Raw genomic sequence first — 13,081 nt, forward strand, 5'->3', positions numbered from 1 at the left:
TTTTGGGAAATAGACTTAATTGCTTTCTTAACGAGAGTTGATACCACTTTAATGTCTGTAAGCCAGATACAAAACGAAAGCCAGCAGCCAGTTAGGTTAGCATAGACTGGAAACAGGCTGGCTTTAGTTTGTATTTACCTTACATACATGAGAGTGGTTTTAGTCTAGTCTCGAGGCAAGAAAGCGAATAAGCGTATTAACTATTCTTTTAACTTCTTTGAACTAAAATTCAAGCTTCTCTTCTCTCGGCAAGAAAGCGGATACTCACATCACAACTTATGTAATCTATTCCTTCAAGGCACTTTACTCTCTAGCTAGATACTTCTACTTGGTACACTGTACTAGGCCAATGGATCTTAAATTGTGAAAATGTGTCCATCGGACTGTTGATCCATTCAATTGAAAAAAAAATGTATTACACAATGTGAGTGTGACATCACATCAGAAACGCTGCTGTATTGTAGCAATAACATCCATTACACCAGCTATTGAAAGGGCACGTTTAAGGATTGATTGCTTAAACAAAACTGTCTCCTGTGTCTGATGTGAAGTGGACACACTGCTATTCTCTCTATACAAAAGGATTAACGATCCACCGCAGTGTTTACAAAACACACCGAACACTCGTGGCCTCAGGTAAAGGACACTCTTGACAGTAATACCACCACATGGCTGTCAGGTGTTCTTCTGACTCACTCCACTTTCAGTGGGTTTTAAAAAGGCATTAGAGGGTCAGCCCCACATGAGGACCTCACTCTCAGGTCACAGAGAGTCCAGTCTCCAACCGGTTGGCCTTCAGCTGGATGTCAGAGAGGCAGTCCTGGAGACCTTAATGTTACATTCCTTTGTTAGGACTCTGTCCAGAGTGAAAAACAGACGTATCCGGGCAAGGGAGCATTGCTGTCGAAAGAGCAGATTTATTCAGCTTAATATGAATCGCTCTCAGCGGGGCACTTAGAAGTATAGTTCAGTTCAGCCTTCATTTTATGCATTGCTCTTAGAAGGGCACATAAAAGCATCCAGCTTGAGATGAATTGCTTAAGATGAGTTTAATAGGAACCTGTTTATTTGGACCCTACAATCATTCAGCCATGAATCTCTTTTGGGGTAAACACAGTGGTACAGTAAAAGCTTGCTGAAAAAAGTAGGGTTGGAAACAAGGAGACACAGAGAGACAGAACCACAGAGGAAACAACCAAGCTGTGATTCAGAGAGAGCATCATTCTATCTCATGTCTTTTTTCTCCACTGAACAGTTACACAAAATGGATGTTTTGGGGAGCAATATGTCCAACAAGTAGGACAAAGATTCTGTGGCCATCCTTTATGGCTGAACTCTCAGGTAGATGCTTGTTTTGTCCAAGGCTGATCTAAGGACTCATAGCTTCCCAGGAGTCCTTAGAGCAGTCACTGGGTGAGCCATAGAGCACTGCTTGGAGGAGCAGTTCGGTATTTGTGCTCATGTAGAGCATGTAGACAGATATGTCGTGAGGTGTTATTTTGTCATCAAGTAGAAAAAATTGTGCATTCTCTGTGCCTGTCAGTGACGACAAAAAACAAACAAAACCTCAAGCAGATGAGTGTACTGCAGGCATGTATATGAGCAATCACAGCAATGATAATATGTTCAATATTAAAACCAATACATGATGCTTTACCAACTGCTGAGCTCCAAACTGGCACTAGGTTGCCCCCAGCTGGTAAGACAGCAGAATAGCTGCCAGTGAAACAAAGTGAACGAGCGATTTTGGCCAATATGCTCAGAAACTGAAATCTTGAGAGAAATGTAAACAGGAAACATTTGGCCCAACTTAGTAACATAACAGGAAAGCAAGACTATAAGGAGTCATTTAAGGAACATTTAAAGGGCACAATCCAATTTCAAGGCAGCATTTACCCACAGTAAATTATGATGATGTGAGGCACATTTCATGTGATCATAATGCATCAACATATAACATCATTTTCCAAATTGCACGCTTTTTGTGTTCATCAAGCTGTTGCTGCAGGGTAATTTGGACTCATGTTAATTCAACAGCTCAAACAGCTGCCCATTTAATGGACTTCTTAAGTGAGGAGCTTGTTTATAAATGCTGCAACTTTGTTTACAGCATCACTGGCAAACGCTTGGCTTGTTGACATGCAGCCAAAAGCTTAGGATGTTGTGTTTGTTGTGAAGAAATTACTCACCATCCAGTTCCCTTTCCCCCCACCGGGCTGATTTTATGTTAAAACTGATGTTAATTTGTTGCAGTATGTTGGAATTAACATTTTGTTTTTATATCGCTCACTATACCCACTACCACCTCTGCCTTCACTCGCAACCCTCGACTACATCACCCACATGTCTCCCCTAACCCACTCACCCAGACTCGGACAGCCTCTCCAGCCCCACTCGCCTCAGCCTGTCTGACGGGTCTGAGGACCAGCTGGACCGCCTCCAGCAGGTGGAGCTGGCCAGGATGACACCCATGTCCCAGTGGAGGGCCGGCACCGTGCAGGCCTGGCTGGAGGTTGTCATGGCGATGCCCATGTACATCCGCGCATGCTCAGAAAATGTCAAGAGTGGAAAGGTAGGATCGCATCACTGACATGATGCAGGTGGACTCACCAACCGGTCATATTTCAATCCATATTTTGAAACCACCTGGCATTTGTTTATAAGAAACTTAAGCTGTGTGGCTTTAGTTGCAGTAAACTGTATCAGGCTACTTTGACATTTTGCAGGTTTTACTCGGGCTTACAGATGAAGACCTGGAGCTGGGTTTAGGTGTCAGCAGTTTAATGCACCGACGGAAACTCCGCCTGGCTATTGAGGATTACAGAGATGCTGAGAACGGTAGAGGGTGAGGAAGGGAAACAAAGAATTCTTTGATGAGTTGTACATTATGTGGTGGTGAGAGAGGGCCATCTGTTGGTGATTTATAGGAATAACAGTGGTGTGGGATCTACTTTCCTTATGACTCTCAGAAGCCGTAATATTGACTTTAAATAGAGAGAAAAATGTAAAGTTTAAATAAACCCAAGTTTCACTGTCTTTACGGCTGTTTTCAAAATGTCCTCCTACCGATTAATGACATGCAGGTCAGCTGGTGATCTGTCCAGAGTGTTTTCCTGCCTTTACGAACAACAATATTTAATAAGTGCAAGGGTCAACTCATCATTCGTGTTTTCTCACTTACCTCTTGTAGTAGTATGCATAGCTACTGTATGTAGTACTGTAGCCATGCAGCTACTGTAGTTTTATGTGCCCATGTTTTGACATATTCAGTTCTGCAACCTCACAGCATTGGGAAATTGCACTCAGAAAAATCAATAGCAATGTGCCTTTCCAGAATCATTGCCTGTTGCTCTGGATAACAGTGAACCTTTTTCTTTGGAGCTACTTCATAGTTCATACCAAAGAAACAGTCCCTTTGAAAACTGTTGACAGTCAGATCTGTGGGCTATCCTATGTAACAGGGACAGTTTTTTCTGGAAGAAATGTAATTTTTTAGGGCTGCAATTATTTCTAGTATTGATTACATAATGACAATGACAATGACAATAATGATAATTTTATGTAAAGCCCAGGTTGAAATATTCAAGTGTTGAGTGTTTTGTCCGACCAACAGTCCAAAACTCAGATATTAATTTTACTGTCATAGAGGACTAACAAAACCAATACAATTATTTTTTTTACATACTGGAACCAGTGCATTTTTTTGGCATTTTCAATTAAAACATGACTTAAACAGTTATTACATTATCAAGACCGCTGCTGATGAACTGGTAAAAAGGGATCGTCAACATTATTACAATTCATCCTGAAAGTAACATAAACATCTGAGGCAAATTTGATAGCAATGCATCCAGTAGCTGTTGAGGCATTTCACTCAACCTGTCAGCCTTATGGTGGTGTCTGAGGGAAAGTCATGCGATATCCAAAGTCTGTAGGATTTATGCTCTGGCAACCATGAAAGTGAGAAAATGTGTTTTTTTTGTTGTGATTCTGGTGAAGTGACCCTTTAAGAAACTGTTGCACTGTTTCTCTGCAGGCTGTCCAAGGCTGCAGATATGGACCACCACTGGGTGGCCAAGGCCTGGTTAAGCGATGTGGGCTTACCTCAGTACTCCCAGGCCTTTCATACCCACTTAGTAGACGGCCGCATGCTGAACTCCCTGACACGTCGTGACCTTGAACGTCACCTCAACATTACAAAGAAGTTCCACCAGGTCAGCTTGCTGCTGGGCATCGAACTGCTGCACATACTCAATTTCGACAAGGAGGTAAGTAGGACTCCACACTGTGTTCACAAGCAGGAGGACAACAGTGAAAATGGTATGAGTTGAATAAAAGGTGTTTGGTTTCCAGGCGCTGCAGGCTCGCCGGATACAGTGTGAGCACCAGAACATGGATCCATTGGTTTGGACCTCTCATCGGGTCATCAAATGGATCAGAGAAATTGACCTGAAGGTGGGGACAGAGAGAAAGAGCATGCAACTTTAAAAACACATGCAAAACAGTTCTAACTTCTATACAAACAAAGGATTATCTTTTTTTTAAACTCAAACCTTGAAACAAAAACCGAAGCTGAAATTGTCAAGAAAAAGCTGCCGTTGTAACAAAGGAAATATTCTGACTAATTTTAATAAACAAGAGACATATTATTATCACGTGGTTGTGGGTAATCAGGGCTCCTGTGTTTACTCAGCGCTGCCTCTCTCCAGTGATAGAAGGCCTTTGTTATTGTACGTCTAAGCTGCTACTAGTTGATTACAAAGCCTTTCAGATTACAGCCTCTACGGTGATGCTGCATTATGAATATCCCCAGTCAACACTGTCTACTGTCTTGGCATAGGAAAACATGTTTCCATGGTGAGACATGACCATATTCAGGGTGTGTTGAGATAAGGCCGTCTGGACTGACATCCTGTTAATATCCTCAGGAAGTGTGAATTAGTATACTGATATTAATGAATGAATCAATATGTTCTTTGTCTAGAAGCAAATTTGACATAATTTTTGATAGACTCTTGATATCACTGCCTTTTCCTTTAACTGGTAATGGCCAAAGTTTTACAGTATCAACAGAGAATTTTAGATTGCATTGTTTTGAATAAAAGAAGAAGTCACTATTTGGCCTTCTCTCCTTCTGTCCAGGAGTTTGCTGAAAGTCTTCTGAACAGTGGTGTTCATGGTGCTGTCATGGTGCTTGACCCCACTTTTAACACTGACGCCATGGCATCAGCGCTGGGGATCCCCAGCAGCAAGCACATGGTTCGCCGACACCTTGTTGAGGAGATGAAAACCTTAATTGGCCTGGCCAGGTGAGAGGAGACATTCACACAGAGACACCAAGACAGACCCCACTATAGTTCCACTTCCACAGCCTCTGGTTAAGTAGATTAGGTCAACTTGAAAGGGACAGTCTATGATAATATACGTTGCACGGGTGGGTGAAGTACGCAGATCTTGTACTTAAAGAGGTGGTATTATGCTCATTTTCAGGTTCAAAATCTTATTTAGGGGTTGTACCAGTAAAACACCGTATTTTTCTCATACTGCACATTGCTGCAGCTCCTCTTTTCACCCTGTGTGTTGTACGCTCCCCTCTTGAGCTCTTGAGCTATCTTACTTGTACAAAATCTTTGTTGGGAGTTGCACATGCGCAGTTCCCAGGTAAGGACTACTAGCCAATCAGAAGCAGAGAAGGGCCGCCGTAAGAAACAAGGTAGTGTGATCCAAATCAAATCCGCCTCCGACTGCGACCGTAACCTAGCAGAACCTCTGCCGTTGTTGCTGCAGCGGTCTGTGTGACGGTGGGAGCAGAGGGCTCTGTGAGCGGGCGGCTGGCCGGCCTGACACGCTCCTCCCGCGGGTTGGCGCAGGCTTCCCCCGCAGCCACTTGCGGAGCTCCTCAACTCCGAAAATATTCAAGCATATTTTTGTTTCGCCATCACTTCTCGTAAAACTGTCAATATTCCAAATCTACACAGCTGATTTCTCACATCAAAACTTCTCAGAAGTGGATTTAGTGATGAAATTCCATACGAAAACTGTAAAATATAAAACTTTCTGTTGCTGGCCTCTGTCTGGCGCAGGCAAAGATGATGCAGTGAATAGTGACGATTCTCTCTGACCAATCAGCAGTCTGTCATGTTTTCACGTTACATTTTAGTATCTCTCAGCTCGCTTGGAACCTCGATGGAGGTGAGCTGATACGAAAAAAAGTACCTGGAAGCAGGTACAGGTACAACATTTCTACAATGGAAACCCAAACAAAGGCGAGTCGAGCCAAAGGGCCTCAGCTCAGACTAGCTTGGTTTGAGGGCGTGCCTGACCCCAGCTAGCGCTTGGCAAGCTTTATGACGCATTTTCATTGTGATGTCACAAGTAAAGGAAGTGAAGGTCGGGACTACAAACGGGCTGTTTTCAAGCGGTTCAGAGCAGAGTTTTCTGTGGGAGATGGGAACTCCATTTGGGCTGGACTTTGGGCTTTTTCACTTTGCAAACCTGTTACATGCACAAAAAAGAGATATAACTCAATAAAGGAGAAGGGAAAAGCCAAAAAGCATAATACCACCTCTTTAAGTAAAAGTAGCAGTACCACAGCAATTGATATAGGTAAATGGCATGGATTACGTTCCAGAGTCTCGACTGAAAACTAAAGGGGACAGAGCGTTTGCTGTCAGGGCCCCGAGGCTCTGGAACAGCCTACTTTGTAACTTGTTTTTGAAAAGTGCTCTACAAATAAAGATTATTATTATTATTATTTAAATTTTAGGAAAAGTGAGTAGAAGTACAAAAGTATTAACATCAAAATATACTTAAAGTAACACAAATGAAAGTATTCATTATGCAGAATGGTCCATTTCAAAGTATATATTATATTATTGGATGACAATTAGCCCCTCTGACCCGACCCCGGATAAGCGGATGAAGATGGATGGATGGATTACAATTATTGATGTATTAATGTGTTAATTGCTTTAATGTTGCAGCTGGTAAAGCTACTTTATTTACTTTATTTGCTTGTTAGCTAGTGTACTCCCCTCCCCTATCCATAAATGTACATCATAATGCATCTTTAATTACATTTTGTATTATTAATCTGCCCCGCGACCCTGATAAGCGGTTGACGATGGATGGATTATTAATCTGAATATGCAAAGTAACTAGGAACTAAAGTTATCAAATAACTGTAGTGGCATATAAAGTGCCACATTTGCCTCAAAATAGTATAGTAGAAGAAAATGGAAATACTCAAATAAAGTACAAGTATCTCAAAATTGTAGTTAAGTACATTACTTGAGTAAGCTGTATTCTAGTGTCTTTTAAATGCTATTTGCAGCTGTCCCCTCACTGTTCCTTCCCATGTTCCCTTCAGGGCGGATGCCAAGCAGGACTATGAGCGCCTAGGCCTGGGAACTCCTCCAAGCCTCCTTCGCCAGAACTCCCTGGGGAGACCGCCCAGCTCTACTGGCCGACACACTGATGACGAAGGCTCGCTGAGAAGGAGGGCTGTCAAGGTAGACTATACTGGAAACTTGTTTTTCTTGATTTCAGCTCAGTCACTTTTACTCTACAAATATTTGTAGTGCAGAAAATTATAAGACATTATAAGAATGTTACATAATATAGATTTGACATAGCAGATACACAGGAGAAAAGCTGCATGGCAGCAGGCTGAATACACCATACAAGACAAGAACTGCAACTAGACTGTCAAATGAAAAAAAGGTGCTTAAATTACATCACACAGAATATTTCCCCCGTGATCATGTCATCAGTAGCACCAAGTGAATGGGGCGGAGCCTTGATTGAGTGGATATGTGCATCTGTTCCAGCCTCCAGCAGGGTTCAGCCCCAAAGCACGCAGTGGGCGGGACTTGAGTTGCCATAGCAGCTATGGCTCCCTGCCTCGGGAAGTTCGAGACCAGACTCCACCCAGGGCCGAGGGAAGCCCGATCCACGGCTACACAAGCATTGAGGTCACCAACGTGTGAGGTCATCAGAGTGCGACAAACACCAGCCATCAGCTTCATCACAGCAAAATCTACATCATGGACATTTGTCCTCCATGTGCACCTGAAACACGGGGTGGTTAGTTTTTCTGAAGATGAGCCTTTACAAGACAGATTGCACTTTTTAAAACAGGACAGGATTCTTTTTTACAAGTTTCCTGGTTTGAGAAAAACTTTATACGACTCATTGTGGGCAGGTGGTATTTTAATGTTTTTGAGGGCAGTAATTTGCCAGAATTAAGAGATGAAAGACTACATCATTATTTTTCTATTTTCTTGTGTGTAAATGACTCTTTTTGAACCAGGATGTGACTTGGCAATTTGTTTTTGTTGACTAGTTGCTATTTACAGACAGTCTGTTTTTCTGAGGGATATTTAAACAAAAAAAATACTGTTTGTATAATACAGGGTACTTGATGACAAAATGAAAAAAAGTTTCATATCAGTGTATATTGTTCTTGCTTCATTCAGTTCAGCTGTTTGTGATGCCTTGTCAGTGTAACTGAGGTCAATGGACAAAAAAAGACTAGAGTTTATGTCCATCTTGCACATTTACACAGTTGTGTATAAACAAATGTAGCACCATCTTCTGATGTTTTATACTGTGCTGTTAACATTGAAAAATATTTGAACAACGCCAGCAAAACATGACTGCTGAGCTCTATGTCCATGGAAGCCTAGAGGCTGAAAGGTGTGAGGATGCATATAAGTGAAAAATGAAAGTACCTTTTAATGAAATAAAGATGACATCTGAAATGTGATAGTGCTGTTGCACCCACCTTCAGCAGAAGGTTTAATAAAAATCAATTTGAAAAGAATCAGATTATTTATTATGAAGTGACGTAATTACAGGGGGCCGTTTGGGGGATTAGATTCCATTAACAGAAAAATAAAATCTTATACCTTCTCCTACTTGAGACACTGCTGCCAGTGAAGACACTGTAGATGGATGATGTAACTTCCTAAACCAGAGGTTTTTAAAGTGTGAGGTGGGCCTCAGGGAATGGAAGTGAAACAGTATTACATTAGTTATCAAAAAGAGTTCACATGATTTTTTAAAGACAGAGTTCAGTGATACAGTAGTTTTGGGGAACTGAGCCAAAAACTAATAAATACCTTAGGACATACCTTTTTTTATTTGGTGTAGTCTGAAGATATGTCAAACAGTGATATTAGGCTATCTTGGCTCAATTGTTGAGTGTATGTGTATGGGATGAAATAACATAATTGTGATCCCATAGGCATCTGGCAATAGAGGGAAACTACACAAGTAAACTGGGGGGAAACCCACAGTCTCAGACTTTGAAAAGCCCAGTCCTAAATTGACTTTACCAGGACAATCTCCAGGAGTGAGAGGATTGTACAACACGGGATCCAGAAAAGCTCCACTTCTCAATATTTTTTCACAGTAACAATAAATAAAGTTACTACATGTAATGCGAAAGGGATTTCTCACAAATTCCTTCCAAATTTAAAGAGGCTAATCTCTTTTTTTAACCTATCCTGCCCAGGCCAGGCAAGGCGTAAACCAACCCCACGGGGCTCCAGGGGTAGGACACGAGGCCAATGAGACCCCCCACACCCTCAACCCCCCTGCCTGTCTCTGCAAGTGTATTGTATTGCGTTGGATGCATGTCATGGTTTGTGAAGTGTTGTATGGTGGAGTGAAGATAGGTGTTTAAATTGGAGGGTAGTTGCAACGCAGGCACCTCACAACTGGCAGGTAGTGGAGCCTCCCACCCCCCAAGCCCTCTGTGTCTAATGTGTAATTAAAATTGTATAATTAAAATTGAGGGATGGCCAGTGGGGGAGGAAGAAGGTTGAGACACACCAAATGAGACATGACTGAAGGGGTAAGGTAAAAGAGGTCATAGGGAGGCTAGACAGGTTCCTGACTGGCCAATTTTATGGATGCAAATTCACTGTACCGTTACCTGTCAAAGACCAAATGACAAGGTTGGCAACTAGCTAGTAAAGAAAGTCCCACGTCCAGCAGCTATGGAAATTTTCCTCTCAGGATCGATGGAGGCCAAACCAGACCTAGAAAGAGAGGTAATATTTTACTTAAAAAGATCAGGCCTCCAAAAACACTAAATAAAAACTAATGTTGCACTGACTCTGCTGAATGCCTAAATAGGCAACTGTATGGAAACATGTCAGCCATGGCAACTTTATATTGTAAGGCAATCATTTTGTATGTAAGTGTTCTGTCTGTAAGGTTGTTTTGGAATTTCTCTGTCCTCTAATGGACCCCATTATTATGACAACAGGGTGTGGGAATCAGATTATAGAAACACACTGTTTAATTCACAGAATGAATGAGCAAATGTGAGAGAAACAACCCTCCTTATTGAACTCATTTGCATTAGGAAATGTGTATGGTTCACTGCCTTGTCCTCCTGTAATGGAAATGGGGGTCCAAACAGTTAACTCAGTGATCATCTTTGTAAGCTAATGCTGACTCTGTTCACTTGACTGATCTCTCAAGTATTTTGGTGAGTCACTCCAGTTATCCCTCCTTTCTTTGCTCTCTGTTGGACATGTTAACTCAAGCCTCTGTTTATACCTCCACGCAGTGGGACAGCATCCTCCTCCAATGCTGGCTCCACCATTGTGGCAAGCTAAGGTTGACAAGGCAAGTTTGTTTATATAGCAATTCAGTGCTTCACACAAAACGTCAAAAGCCTTGAGACAAAGTGCAAAAGAAACACAACACAAAAGAATGTTAGTCATTAAAGAAAGAAAGAGAATAGAAAATAAAATTGAAGCTAAAATAGTATAAGACATATACACACATATACAAAATACAAGAAAAAAGTTACAGTGCAGTGTAATAAATTTATAATTATTTAATTTATTAGATTTTTCATCAAAAAACAATAATTATTAGTCCTGATACAGCACCATATGAGAAAGCTACCCTCTGGTTAATAGTGCTACCTCACCTTTCTGGTAATCCACCCACGGTTGGGAAAAATACAACAAACACCCCTTTGTACAATGAGATATCAGAGGTATGACGAGGGAAGACGTGTCAGGTGAAGTTCCGCCTGATAAATAAACTGAATCACTTAAACATTCAGTGGGTGAAATGTAACTACATGCTCATGTAGCAGCCTAAGCCCAAGATCAATAATCACACGCCAGTGGATGTGAATGAGTAACATTTTCCTGACACATCACTTAATTTGATTACAGGCTTCCAGATGTAATCAAAGCCTGTGCACTGTGGTTCTCTGTCTATACTGTGTGTGTGTGTGTGTGTGTGTGTGTGTGTGTGTGTGTGTGTGTGTGTGTGTGTGTGTGTGTGTGTGGTTAAACAGAGGAACCAGAAAAAAGCTCTCAGGGGAAAAAAACTTCCCCACAATCCAGAGCAACAGGGTTGCCTCACTCAAATGGAACAATACAGAGAATGGTTTTGTCATCATTGTGAAATAGTCCTGTCCTCATTATAGCAGGCCGGTACAGAGGCACCGAGACAAGGAAGTGGAGTCGAGCCCATTTTTACTGTCTTGGGTAACGTCCAACATATAAAGTACATACAAGCACAAGCACACAGACGTCTGTACTGTGTTGTCTAAATGCATGATAGAAGACCATCTGTGTCATGTGAATGCTGGCAGAGTCAGTCCTTGTAGTTGGTTCTGTCCAAAGGGGTCGAAAGGAGTGACAGCGAGAAGGTGGTAAATTCACAAAGAGGAAGTAAAAGTCTGATTACCTAAAATGGATGTAAAAGTGATTGACTTATCAGTGTTTACTGTAGGGGGAAGTATTGAGTAAATAGTGCGTCAGTGGCATTCAGTCTTATTTGTTGATGACAGTTGTTATTGATGGTGCAAGACAGAGGGTCACATATATTTTCATGGACATCAAAAATGTTTAACAAAAGAGATGTGGTGTGGACATAACATAGCAGCCCAGTGAAAGTTACTGTTACCACCCCTTGTTTTTTCAAGATGTCTTTGAACCCTGTCAGTCAATGCTGTTGGTCCTCAGATCTCACTAATATTGGTGTACAGCAGTTGGATTCCTGTTTAGTATTTTATGTGACACTGTCAATCTGAATGGCTGTCTGGACAGTTGTCACACACAATAAACACATTTTAGTTCCTTAAACAGTTAAGTCCACACAAAAAGATTTTCATTCAGTTCATAACATAACTCTGCTCATGACCACAAAGTCCCCCTGTATAAGTAATGCATCACCAAAGATGCAACATTAAGTGTAAACATGGAAAACACAGGGCATCCAGTCTTCTAGTAGGGATGCCAAATGATTCTATGGGCAAAACATGGAGCTAACAGAAAACACCAAACACGATGCATCTATCTGCATACGATACACCAATTCTCACAGTGTTTTCAGTGTCTTTATTGCATTTACACGAAAAAAAATTTCTCTGGGCATCTTCACAGACTACATTTTTGGCTAAATAAATATGATGTAATTTAATGATGGCTGAATTCCATTTAGCTGATCAGTCTATGGGTGCTGCTATTGTGCTTGCTGGGAAACTTGAGTGAAACACAGCCATTATTAATGTTAAATGTGTTTTTCCCACTATGAAAAGTCAACGTCTGCTGTGAAAAGGGCCTACTGTGGTGAGTACATTGTTGTTACTTGTGTTGAGTTTAAAAGCATTTCTTGATTTACATTTAAACCCAAGTAAATATTAATTTTTTATTTCTTTATTATTGAAAACGTTCTTTATATGTTCAAGCATATGCTGGACAAATGGGATGTTTCAGCACACCTGCTATGCTGTGTCTGGGTTCCATTAGCATTTATTTGGAATTATTTAATTGGAAATGTAGCCTACTGTCTGTACCTGTTACCTTGCTGTTAGGTCATTGTGGACTAAGACAAGAGGTGGAGCTTGAGGGAAAGCCATAAGGGAGTGCACGTGTCACATCCATAGAGGTCACATAGTCATTTATAAATGTAGCAGTCCTTCTTCTTCCCCAATTTTGTTATGCTTTTGGTCTTTGGATATTAAAGTATATAGGCTAGTAGTCGGTGAAAGTATCTTAACGTTAGATATGACTTGTGTTGTTATTAACATTACTGTGTTTTT

The 13,081-nt window shown here is 41.3% G+C and overlaps 1 protein-coding gene across 1 annotated transcript; it reads left to right on the forward strand.

Annotated features, from left to right (window-relative positions):
• Positions 1 to 2,359: 2,359 nt before the first annotated feature.
• Positions 2,360 to 8,824, forward strand: LOC119905172 (kazrin-A-like; the record flags this gene model as incomplete). Its single annotated transcript, XM_038721935.1, has 7 exons — positions 2,360 to 2,572; positions 2,727 to 2,845; positions 4,037 to 4,268; positions 4,354 to 4,455; positions 5,143 to 5,309; positions 7,370 to 7,511; positions 7,830 to 8,824. Coding segments are annotated over 7 exons (1,134 nt in total), but the record flags the coding sequence as incomplete, so codon positions are not given.
• Positions 8,825 to 13,081: the final 4,257 nt, after the last annotated feature.

The sequence above is a fragment of the Micropterus salmoides genome, unplaced genomic scaffold, assembly GCF_014851395.1.
Source record: "Micropterus salmoides isolate LMB-PRFRI ecotype aquatic unplaced genomic scaffold, ASM1485139v1 Ms_hic_scaffold_16, whole genome shotgun sequence".
In the NCBI taxonomy this organism is placed as follows: Eukaryota; Metazoa; Chordata; class Actinopteri; order Centrarchiformes; family Centrarchidae; genus Micropterus; species Micropterus salmoides.